The sequence below is a fragment of the Eriocheir sinensis genome, unplaced genomic scaffold, assembly GCF_024679095.1.
Source record: "Eriocheir sinensis breed Jianghai 21 unplaced genomic scaffold, ASM2467909v1 Scaffold160, whole genome shotgun sequence".
NCBI lineage: Eukaryota > Metazoa > Arthropoda > Malacostraca > Decapoda > Varunidae > Eriocheir > Eriocheir sinensis.
In genome coordinates, this window is record NW_026110962.1 from 246868 (window position 1) to 259417 (window position 12550).

At 38.7% G+C, this 12550-nt stretch overlaps 1 protein-coding gene across 2 annotated transcripts; it reads right to left on the bottom strand.

Moving 5' to 3' along the window:
* Window positions 1-4559: 4559 nt before the first annotated feature.
* On the bottom strand, window positions 4560-12298 carry LOC126990377 (uncharacterized). 2 transcript variants are annotated; one of them, XM_050848997.1, is made up of 3 exons: window positions 11852-12298; window positions 11070-11181; window positions 4560-6998 (listed from the first exon to the last, which is right to left on the bottom strand). In XM_050848997.1, the coding sequence occupies exon 3, from the start codon at window positions 6443-6445 to the stop codon at window positions 5318-5320; it is 1128 nt and encodes a 375-aa protein (XP_050704954.1). In that variant the 5' UTR covers window positions 6446-6998; window positions 11070-11181; window positions 11852-12298; the 3' UTR covers window positions 4560-5317. The 2 variants fall into 2 exon arrangements, with proteins under 2 accessions (XP_050704954.1, XP_050704956.1); XM_050848999.1 differs by having other exon boundaries at window positions 11070-12298.
* Window positions 12299-12550: the final 252 nt, after the last annotated feature.

Genomic DNA, 12550 nt, shown 5'->3' on the forward strand with positions numbered 1-12550 from the left:
GGAAACTGTCAGTTGTACCAACCGTACCCGAACTCTAGTTGTAACATTCTGTAGCATTCTTGGACAATTCTGACATACTTTTCTGGCACTCCTTTCTCTTAGGCTTCTCCATACTTGCCGTGGGACCCTCTCGTATGCGTTCTCCAAGTCGAGAATAACCAGATGTAGTACTTTCTGCTTTTCCCAATGTATTTCCATATTCTGTCGAAGTGAGTAAATTCCGGCACCCGTTCCAAGTCCCTTCATAAATCCTAGTTGTTGCCTACCGATATGTACCACCTGTCTCAATCTATCATCCAACACCCTTTCGAATAGTTTAAGGGTGTGAGACATTAGTTTTATCCCTCGATAGTTCTCACAGCCCTGGATGTCTCCTTCTCTTGAAGATCGGTATCAGTGTGCTTTCTCCACTTTTCTGGTATAACTTCCTTCTCCATTATTCCTCTGATCAGCTGGTGCAACATGTCAACTCCTTCTCTTCCTAAGGCTTTCCATACTTCTACTGGTATTCCTATTGACTTGCCATTTTTCATTTTCTTCAGTTCTCTTTCTACCTCTTGTCTTGTCACCTCCCCTACTAATTGGTCGTTCGGTTCTCCATCATCTCTAATAAGTCTCTCATTTTCTTCATTTAGCAGCCTCAAAGTAGTCCTTCCACCTTATTATGATATCTCTTCCTTCGTATCACAACCCCCTCTTTCATCCTTGATCTGTCTAATATGTGTAATGTCTTTTGTAATTTTGTTTTCGTCTTGGCCAACTTGAATACTTTTTTGTTGTCCTTCCTTGGTATCCAACTCTTTATACAGGTTGTCATGCGCTTCTGACTTTGCAATTGCTACCGTTCTTTTTTGCTTCCTTTGCTGCACTGTTTGTAATGCTCTTTATCACCGTCCAACTTTTGTTACTTCTCATCTTTTCTTCGCAATCTTCTTTGCTTGAACTTTCTGCTGTACCTCTTCATTAAACCACCATGTTTCTTTATTTTCCCATATCTTGCCACTACTTTCACCGAGGATTTCTTTTCCAGCTCTCAAGATGTTTTCACTCATTCTGTTCCACCATCCATTTAAATCTTCCATTTCCATGTCCATATCTCTTAGCACTCTTTCTTTGAAAACCAGCTTATGATCTTGATATCATTTTTTATAAAAATATATATACGACAACACATAAAATATTAGATTTTGTATCAAAATAAGTATACAAATGCACATATAAGATAAATTTGTATTAAAATAGATACGCAAATATATAAAAACAAATGTAAATTTGTTTCAAAATATATAAAGGAATACACATAAACAACGTAGATTTCTATAAAAATATATATACAAAATACACATATAATTAAATTTATATTTATACAAATACACATTCTTTTATTGGTATTTTGATTATTTATTTTGATACGAATTTACATTATTTTATGTGTATTTTGTATACATTTTTTTATACGTATTTACTTCATTTTATGTGTATTTTGTATATATATTTTCATAGAAATCTACGTTATTTTATATGTATTTGTATATATATTTTGAAACAAATTTACATTCTTTTATATGTATTTTGCATATCTATTTCAATACAAATTTAAATTAGTGTATGTGTATTTTCTATAATTATTTTAATACAAATTTAAATGTTTTATGTGTATTTTGATATATATATTTTTAAAGAAAATGCGTTATTTTATGAATATTTTTCATCTTTATTTTCATACAAATTTACATTATTTTATTAATATTCTGTGTATTTATTTTAATACGATTTTACATTATTCTATTTGTGCTTTCTATATATATTTTATATATATTTACATTATTTATTTCTATTTGTATATATATTTTATACAAATTTTCATTATTTTATGTGTATTTTGTACATGTATTTAAATGTGTATTTTGTATATTTATTTTCCTACAAATAAACGTTCTTTTATCGGAATTTTCTTTATTTATTTTGATAGGAGTTTACATTATTTGAGGTATATTTGGTATATATATTTTTATACTTATTTACATCATTTTATATATATTTTGTATGTATATTTTCATAGAAATTTACTATATCTTATGAGTATTCGTATATACATTTTGACACAAATTTACTTTATTGATGTATATTTTGCATATCTATTTCAATACAACTTTACTTTATTGTATGTGCATTTTGTATATTTATTTTAATAAAAAAAATTATTATTTTATGTGTATTTTTGTATATATATTTTTATACAAATATGCGTTATTATATGGGTATTTTGCATCTTTATTCTCATACAAATTTACATTATTTTATTGATATTCTGTTTATTTATTTTGATACGATTTTACCTTATTCTATGTGTATTTTGTATATATATATTTTTATACATATTTGAATTATTTAATGTATATTTTGTATATATATTTTATCCAAATTTACGTTATTTTATGTGTATTTGTTTATATATTTTCATACAAATTTGTATTATTTTATGTGGGTTTTGTATATGTATTTTTATGCAAGTTTAATTTAATTTATGTGCATTTTTGTACATATTTTTTTTTTTATTTGCGTTATTTTATGTGTATTTTGTATATGTTTTCTCATATAAATTTACATTATTTTATTGGTATTTTGTTTATTTATTTTGATACGAATAACATGATTATTTTTATGTTTTGTACATATTTTTTATACGTATTTACATTATTTAATGTATATTTTGTTTATATATTTCTATACAAATTTAAGTTATTTTAAATGTATTTTTATAATTATTTTGATACAAATTTACATTATTTTATGTATGTTGTATATATATTTCAATTCAAATTGAGCTTATTTTATGTGTATTTTGTATATCTATTTTCATACAAATTTAATTGCTTCTGTGGATTTTTGTATATAGTTTTATATAAATTTACGTAATTTTATGTGTATAAAACTATATACAAAAATACACAAAAATAATGAAAATTTGTATGAAAATAAATATACAAAATACACTTAAAATTAGGAAAATTTGTATTGAAATACATAAACAAAATACACGTAAAATAGTAATTAAATTTGAGTGAAAATATATAAATAAATACACATAAAATAGTAAATTTGTATAAAATATATATGCAAAATACACATTAAATAATATATTTACAAAACACATATAGAATAATGTAAAATCGTATGAAAATAAATACCCAGAATATTAATAAAATAATGTAAATTTGTATGAAAATTAAGATGCAAAATACCCATAAAATAACGCATTTTTTATAAAAATAAATATACCAAAATACACATAAAATATTTGAATTTGTATTAAAATAAATATACAAAATGCACATACAAAAAGTTAAATTTGTATTGAAATAGATATGCAAAATACATATATAATAATGTAAATTTGTTTCAAAATATATATACGAATACACATAAAAAAAAGGTAGATTTCTATAAAATATATATACAAAATACACACAAAATGAAGTAAATACGTATAAAAAATGTATACAAAATACACATAAAATAATGTAAATTCGTATCAAAATAAATAAACAAAATACCAACAAAAGAATGTTTATTTGTATAAAAATAGACATACAAAATACACATAAAACAACGTAAATTTGTATAAACTATATACATAAATACACAAAAGTAGTTAAATTTGTATGAAAATAGATATACAAAATACACATAAAATAAGGTAAATTTGAATAGAAATATATATACAAAATACATCAAATAATGAAAATTTGTATCAAAATTTTTATACAAAAACACATATAATAACGTAATTTTTTATGAAAATATATATACAAAATACACATAAAATAATGTAAATACGTAGAAAAATATATAAACAAAATACCAATAAAAAAATGTGTATTTGTATAAATGTAAATATACAAAACACACATAAAATAACGTATATTTATATAAAATTATATACAAAAATACACAGAAGTAATTAAATTTTATGAAAATAGATATACAAAATACACACAAAATAAGCTAAATTTGAATTGAAATATATATACAAAATACATAAAATAAAGTAAATTTGTATCAAAATATTTATACAAATACACATATAATAACGTAAATTTGTATAAAAATATATAAATAAATTACAGATTAAATAACGTAAATACGTATAAAAAAATATGTACAAAATACACATATAATCATATAATTCGTATCAAAATAAATAAACAAAATACCAATAAAATAATGTAAATTTGTATGAGAAAACATATATAAAATACACATAAAATAACGCAAATTTCTATAAAAATATATGTACAAAAATGCACATATAATAAATTTGCACAAAAATATATATACTAAACACACATTAGATAATGTAAATGAGTATAAAAATATGTATACAAAATACCTTAAAATAATCTAAATTCGTATCGAATTAAATTAAGAAAATACCAATAAAATAATGTAATTTTGGATGAAAATATATATAGGGAATACACATAAAACAACCTAAATACAAATACAAATATCCACATAAAATAATTTAATATTAAATGAAATAAATATACTGTAACGGGCTTGTCGGGGGGCGTTTAAAGGGTGTTGATTAAGACTTCAGCTTCCTTAAGGCGAATTATATTCGTAGCCTTTATGTACAAGAAGCGACGGAGCGAGAGCGACTGTCGTTGTGTGTCAGTCGGACTCTCGTGAAGGAGTGGCGAGTTACAGGTTGGAAAATAATTGTTACAATTGGTCACGTATGTCAAGGTGACCTCCACGCACCATCGGAGTGCTAAGTATACAAAACTGAGACGGTAAACACTGACGGACGACATTCCTATAAGGTGGCGTGATCTATCTGTCGTGGGTTTTTTCCATTGACAATTGTATGCCTAATTCGTGGTGATATTAAATAATAATAATATATTGATATCCTACTATAACACTGCTCGGTCACCTACCAGTGATCGCGACCTCGCGATATATAAAAATCGAAATAGCAGTCTAGGTACCATGAACATACATAGTGGGAGTTTGTCAAGCAGACTGCCTATGATACAATTATATTAAAACACTGGCTATGTAAGAACAGATGTGGAATAATAATATAAATAGGGAGAGGGAAAACACAACGTGTGTGACATGAAACATAAGAAACCTCTCAAAAGATAAATATAAGGACACATGTATAAGAAACTAACAACTGGCATAGTTACAGACAATGAAACGTTGATCTAGCTCCTAAAAAAAATACAGTAGTGAAACACAGTACAATGTTAAGTATAGGAGCAGCCAGGTTTCTGTCCCCTGACTTGTCTGAGAAAAGGAAAAACTACCTTGCCAGTGGCCTCCCGGCATCCAGTCGCCGTGTCTGCACAACCAAATAATCGTGCAGGACAGAGTTCCTCCTAATAAGGTAGCACATGACGACGAGACTGACGAACATCAGAAACATTGGTACAAAAAATCCAGGGTACAGGTAGGGGAGATGCAAATAATCAGGCAGCGTTTCCTCCAGGGTTTCCGCAAACTCTGGTTTGTTCGCGAAAGACAATGAATTAAGGGAATTAGTCACATACGAGATGCTGGAGAAATGAATGTCATCGAGAGACCGTAGAGGAAACACTCGATGGGAAATATTGGCCGTGAAAACCAGACGAATCCGGGACGGGTACGTTGTTATGTTAGTGGAGCGGATATAGCATGCTTCCGCTATGGCATAGTGACCAGTAACCCGTTGATAAGTGGTACCCTCCGGGCAGATGACCGATACATAGAAGGACTGAGGGAAATAAAAATAATGCAGACCCTGAAAGTTCTTATGGAAAACAGGCGTTGGTGTTAGCTGCTTGTAAGGGCACAGGGAAAGAGCGTCAGACGCGTTCACGCGGGTGAGGGCGATCTCGCATACACCACCCCCAACTGGAAGGAAGGCAAAGAGAGACGCAGAGCAATAGAATCGCCCGAAGACCGTCTCCTTGCAATACTGCAAGAGTGAGTAGCTACCCGTTGAATACAGAGCGAAATCCTTCGCGATTAGAACAAGAGACGGGGACGTGTCCAGGGCCAACACACTGTCCTTTGCTGAAAAAGGGAACGGGACAATTTCGGGTGCCTCAAACACGTCCGCCGTCTGAAATGGAACATGAATGATTATGGCATCAGGGGTGAGGCTGGACTCAATCAAGGGGTAAAAATATTGACTCATGTCCGGGGTGAATAAAGGTGTTAGGCTATAATTTTGATACCCGATCTGGACAGTCGTTCTCAAATCGTGTAGAGGGAACAAGGCAGGTGTGACTCTACCGTGCGCTGCATCAACCATGTTGCTAATAACCTGCTGATTTGCCGTTGCGACGGAGCTAATGACGTTTTCCAATACATGCAAGGCCTGATCTAGGAGGAGAAACTGATTCACCTGGTCGATCTGTTTGACAACTATGTTGATAACCTCTACCATCTTATTTGTCTGCTCTAGCAGTTCCTCAATGTTAGTATGCAATTGCGCAAGTTTTCTACAATTGGCGTTGATCACCCTGCGATTTCGAGCAGCAAAGGAAAGTACATGAGCGTAGTGGTCCCGCAAATCGCGAACGTCCTCGTCGGTAGCCGTACCGAAAAGGAACTTTGAGGCGGACCCAAAGATGTTGAGAGTGAACTGAGTGAAAACTATAATCCATGTTTACCTCATCAACTTTTCCCCGTAAGAACAGAATCCTATCCTCCAGTAGTTGAAAAAGAGTCAGAGAGTTGGTACTAGAAGGTGCCTTTGATTCCCTAGTCTTGGTAGCCCGGATGGCGTCTGCCATGCCGAGTAGTTTTTCTGAGACTATCCTGATTGTGTCCGTGGTGTTGGTCAAGGAAGTATATGGATATTTTACGAGGAGCACATCTTCTATGAGGAAGACCTCTCCTATGTGTGCCGTGAGGGCACCAGGCTTCAGGTGGATGGGTGTTGTTGCAAGCAGGGAGCCGAGGGACAACAAGATGGTCAGAAAACGCAACATCATGATCTGAAAGTGGTGGGATTGAAGTATTTAAACCCGTGGTCTCAAGTTATAGCTATGGGTGTTGGGATTATCTTGTTGAACATTTGACTCTGAGGGGGAAGTACCAATATCAAGGTCCAAAGGTGAGGGAATTACTTTCAGACGATCACTGTGAACTACTAGACTGACTCCACTATTCGACTCGAGAACCTCGAACCGATTTCCCCTGACATTCCGAACAACTCGGTAAGGACCCACAAATTTAGCCCCCAGTTTCGAACTCCTTTCCGCTTGCTTAATCATGACTGTGTCACCCTCTTTCAAATTCACCGGGTTGTTTTGACATCATTTCAACCTTCGTAGCTTTTAACGTACACCTAACTTCTGAGTGTATCTTGGAAAACATATGCATCTGCTGTTGTGTGTACCTATCAATGTTGTAGAGAGGTTGTTGTGGGATTGTTAGGAAGTCGTACGGAAGACGTTTCTCCACCCCATACAAGATGTAGTAGGGAGACTTCCCCGTAGAGTCGTTTATCGACGTATTTATGGAAGCGGCTATATGCGATAGCCAATCCTCCCAATTATCGTGGAGATCGTTCACGATAGGCCTGAGGACCTGTAAGATTTTCCTATTAGCCCTCTCCGCCAGCCCATTAGCAGCTGGGTGGTAAGCTGTGATGAAGGATTGCGTGATGTTAAACTGAGCGCATATTTCGCTCAATACTGAGTTCCTAAACTCGGTGCCATTGTCACTCAGAAGAATTCGAGGAGACGAATGTGGACACAACACGTGAGTCACGAGGGCATGGGCCACGCGTGTGGCTGTCTTGTCCTTGAGAGGCGCTAGAACTAGAAACCTAGAGAACTGGTCGACGCACACCAATAAGTAGCGCGAGCCATGTTGGCTCTGGGGGAGCTGTAGTAAGTCTATATTAACAACATCCCATGGCGCCTCTGGTACTGGGTATTGCAACATAGGTGCTGGCCCTTTGACGGACCCCTTGTGCTTAGCACAAACGACGCAATGTGCGACATGTTTTTCTACATCAACCCGTAATGTGGGCCAGTAGAATTTACGTCTGGTGACAGATAGCGTCTTGTCTCTTCCTGGGTGACCCGCAATGGGTGTGTTATGGACCAGCTTAAGCGTCACGGGGACGTATATGTCTGGGATGACCAGTTGGTCTATAGGTACCGGTTTGGTTGGCCATGACCTACAAAGGAGGTTGTCCTCTGATAGGAAGAATTGTGAAAAGGGAACTGGCAATTCAGGAAGGTTTGATTCGTCTCCGACTCGAGGGCGTAAATTAACCTCTTCCACAGGGTGGTCACGCTGAGCAGTGTGTAGCTCAGGTGAAGTGAAGTTGTGGATGACCTCTGGGTGGTAATCGCGCCTATCGGAACATTCCGAGATAAGGCATCTGCGACCACATTTGTTTTCCCGGTGATGTATTTTATCTCCGGATTGTATGCTTGATCGTTAAGAACCATCTTGCCAGACGACCGTGTAGGTTTTTTCCTTGAAAAGATCAGTTATGGCCGCGTGGTCCGTAAACACCACAATTTTGTACCCCATCACAAAGTCACGAAAATGCTTCAGAGCCCACACAATGGCAAGAGCCTCTAGGTGGGTAACAGAATAGTTATTTTCCGGAGCCAAGTACTCGACTGGCGAACGCTATCACATGCTTTTTGCCGGACATATCTGTTTGCATCAGCGCGGCTCCTACTCCACTAGCCGAAGCGTCGGTACAAAGCTGAAAGGGTCCTTGAAATCCGGAAAGACAAGGACCGGAGCCCGTAAGCGCTGTCTTTAAATCCTCAAAACTCGTTTGTTGAGCTGGGAGCCACTGAAATGGTACGTCTTTCTTTAAAAGATGGGTTAGGGACTCGCGCGAGCTGCGAAGTCCTTAATGAAAGGCCTGTAATAACCTGCGACACCAAGAAAGACCGTACCCTGTCCGCAGACGTTGGGTGAGGGAACTCGGCAATAGCCTTTATTTTGTCGTCCACTGTGTGGATGCCGAATTCGTCCACGACATGTCCCAAGAACTTGATCCGAGGCTTTAAAAATTCACATTTGGTGATTTTGAGCTTTAATCCGACCTCTTGAAGTCTGTGTAGGACTGCTTTAGTGTTTCCATGTGTGCATGCACGTCTTTACTTGCTATGATGATGTCGTCTAAATACACATAGACAGAGTTGCCCAGCAAGTCACCAAAATACTGTTCATTGTCCTTTGAAAGTCAAGGGAGCTCCTTTGAGCCCGAACGGCATCCTCGTCCACTCATAGTGGCCATGAGGCGTGCTGAAACCCGTTATTTCACGTGACTCGGGGCAAATATGGGCAGTTGCCAGTAGCCACTGACCAGATCAAGACTCGTAAAGACTTTATTTCCTCTACCGAGACACATCAGAAGATCTCTAAGAACGGGAAGCGGAAAATGATCATCCACGGTCGCGGTGTTCACACGCCGGAAATCAATCACAGGACGATAAGAGCCGTCTTTCTTTGGAACCAGGAACAAGGGCGAATTCCACGGGGAATTCGATTCTTTGATGACACCTTGTTCTAACATTTCAGAGATAAGTTGTTGCACCACCTCCCTCTGACTGGGGGGAGCTTGTACGCATTGATATATACAGGATTTGTATTGGGTTTTAACTTAATGTGGTGTTCAGCACACTGCGTAACTCCAAGCGGCTCGCCTGGTAGAGCAAGCGCCCCCCGATAATGCTCCAGAAGCTGGACTAAGGTTGGCTTAATTTCGGAATAGTGTGCAACTTTTAGGAACGCCTCTAAATGAGCTGTGTCTTGTTCGGGAGAAGCCTGACACGCCGAGGATATGCCGGAAACTTGGGCTGAAGGGTATTCAGCTGGTTCCGGGGCGACATTTCTCCCCTACACTAGACACTGGCATAATCGAACACCGTGTTTTAAGGATACAGGCATCCAGACGTGTTTATTACCAATGCCTCTGCAAAACCTCCCTCCTTGACTGTTGCAAGAGTTACCTCCACCGTCACGCGGTGTACGTGAGGAACTCCGTCGATACACACATCACTGCCCGCCGGAGGGGCGTTAGGCAAACGGATTTTAACAAGTTTTGCAGCACGATCCGGAACTATATGAGGACCTTCTACGACTGCCGTTACTGTCCGCCACAAGTCTGCAATGGATTCGTGTGGTTTGACCGTAAGAGGGGACACTTGGGCGGTGGCAGCCCCTGAGTCTGTGGTGGGTTGGTCATTTTCCACCTCTGAGGGTGAGATTACATTTGACAGAGGCGATGGATTGACCATCCCCTGTATGCGTCGGCCTTGATACACGATCGCGTTGCTTACAGGGTTTATGGCGATGTGCAGGTCTTTCATGGCGTTCAATCCTAAGATCCCATCCACAGGTAAAGCAAACCTGCTAGAGACATAAAATAAATCTCGAAAGGGACATACTTTTTCATGTAAGCTGACTGTTAGCGGTACTCGCCCAAGGATTCCCAAAGTGGTGCCCGTCACGCCTATCACATTCAGGTCGTTCTCTTGGAGCGGCCAATTTTCCCCACTCGCTCGTCGTGTCAGTGACCTGTAAGCGGAGTCGGATATGACATTGACTGTGGCACCTGTGTCAACCGCTAAGGTGAGGGAAGTGTTGCCCACCTTGCAAGGGAGGGCAATTATGCTTGTCCGTCCCAAGGCGGCAATGACGGAGTCAAGTTGCTCCCAATTAGTATTTTCCTTAAGGGACACTTGGATGTACGCCTCGGGGCTGTCACGAAGTCATGTCTTTTTATTCTGAGAAGAGGAGTGTGGTTTACTGTCCGCTGAGGACTTGTACCTCTGTTCCTCCTTGGCCTTTTGTATTGCAGAACAACTGTCTGAATCATGAAAACAATTCCCGTGGATATGGCAATAGGCAGACTTCCGCTGATGGTTTGGCCTAGGGTTCCTGTGTGATGAATGATGCCTGCCCCTGTAACCTCCTGACCTCCTATCTGAGCCCCGTCTCGAATGTGTTGATTCCCTACGTTTCGCGAAACAAGAATGTTCAGAATGTCCTGATTGTTTGCAAAAACTACAGGTGAGAGACCTTACTTTGAGCCTGTAATACTGCGGCTGGTGCGAGGGGATGCTGGTGAGGGTGTCCTTGAACCTTGAGTGGGTTGTAAGTATGCAGACGAACCCGGGGGTGAACGAATTCTGCGGCCTGTAATTGATAAATAATGAGTGCCTGAACATAAGATTACCTTAGTAAATTCACCGGTTGTGGTATCGTGTTCCAGTCCCTCTTCACTTGAAGGACGAGCCAACTGGTTAAAGGTGTCGCCGAGTTTAGCGAGAGTGTCTTTGTTCATACTATGGTGTAAATCATTTACAAAATAGGAGCATATGTTGATAGCTGTAAATATGAACCAATAAACGGAACGTGTATGAATGAATAGTTTGCGTTGAAACCCTAAAAAGGCAAGAAAGAATGGATAGCAAGGTGCCTGTTTAGACGTAATAGAAGTTAAGGCTATAATGGAATGCCCTAATGATATGGGTATATATAGAAAGAATAACTATATAAACAAGTGGTATGTTAAGTGAGTATACCATTGATGCTCACGTTTTCTCTCGAGCGGTGAAAAGAAAACGGAGGCAGGGCACACTGATGAAGATTAACTTTGATCAGGGAAATCACATTATACTCAATAGACTCGCTAGCAAACAATAAGAAAGAATCAATATCGTATGCGAATGGACGTAACTCCCACAATTATGACTGAGTAACAGCGTTAAGAACACAGAAATAAAAAAATCGTGCCTCTGCACAGATAATAATGAAAATGAGCCGAGTCGGCAAATTTGGACAAGAATGGAATATCCACAAATACCAAGATTAATCAGCTGATGTAGTGGAGAGGGCGACGGCCTGTGATGCCCTGGGTGACGTGCAGTCGTTGTAGGCGCGTCAGGAAACCTCGGCCGCGGCCACAGCGGCGGTGAGAGGTGAGGGATGGGCTGACATCGGAGGACTCGCAATGGAGGTTGAAAAACTGCTGACCCAGCAATTTGAGCGGCCGCAGATGCGGGAGCCGGTACACTGCCGCCAGACGAATGATGGCCGCGTCGTCCTTGTTATAGTAAGAGATGGGCGGCGGTGGCAGATAAGACGACTTGGGTGTGTAACCTCTTGAGAAGACGCCTTGCAAGAAACGGTAGTGGGAACAGCTTGCAGTCACCGGGAGATGGCCGCGGGTACCCTTGCTGACTGTTTGCCGGAAGAGGTTTGGGCCGATGCTCCCGGCAGCGGCGGTGGTGCCGCCAGCTGTGGAGCGAGGGGCATGCGGAGTGTCCCAAGGTCAGCGGGGCGTGCCTCCTCCTTGCTGGTGTGAATACTTCCGCCGTATCGTGGAGTGGCATGCAGTGTTCGTAGCAGTGCTGGCTTGAAGCGGGGGAGCGGCTTGTAGATTGTGGCCCTCGCGTTCGGCTGCGTAGGCCGGAGGGTGTGCTCGGGGCTTGTAGGCTGGACGCCTGTAGAGTTGCTTGAAGCTGGTGTGCTCGAGGCTTGTAGGCTGGACGCCTGTAGAGTT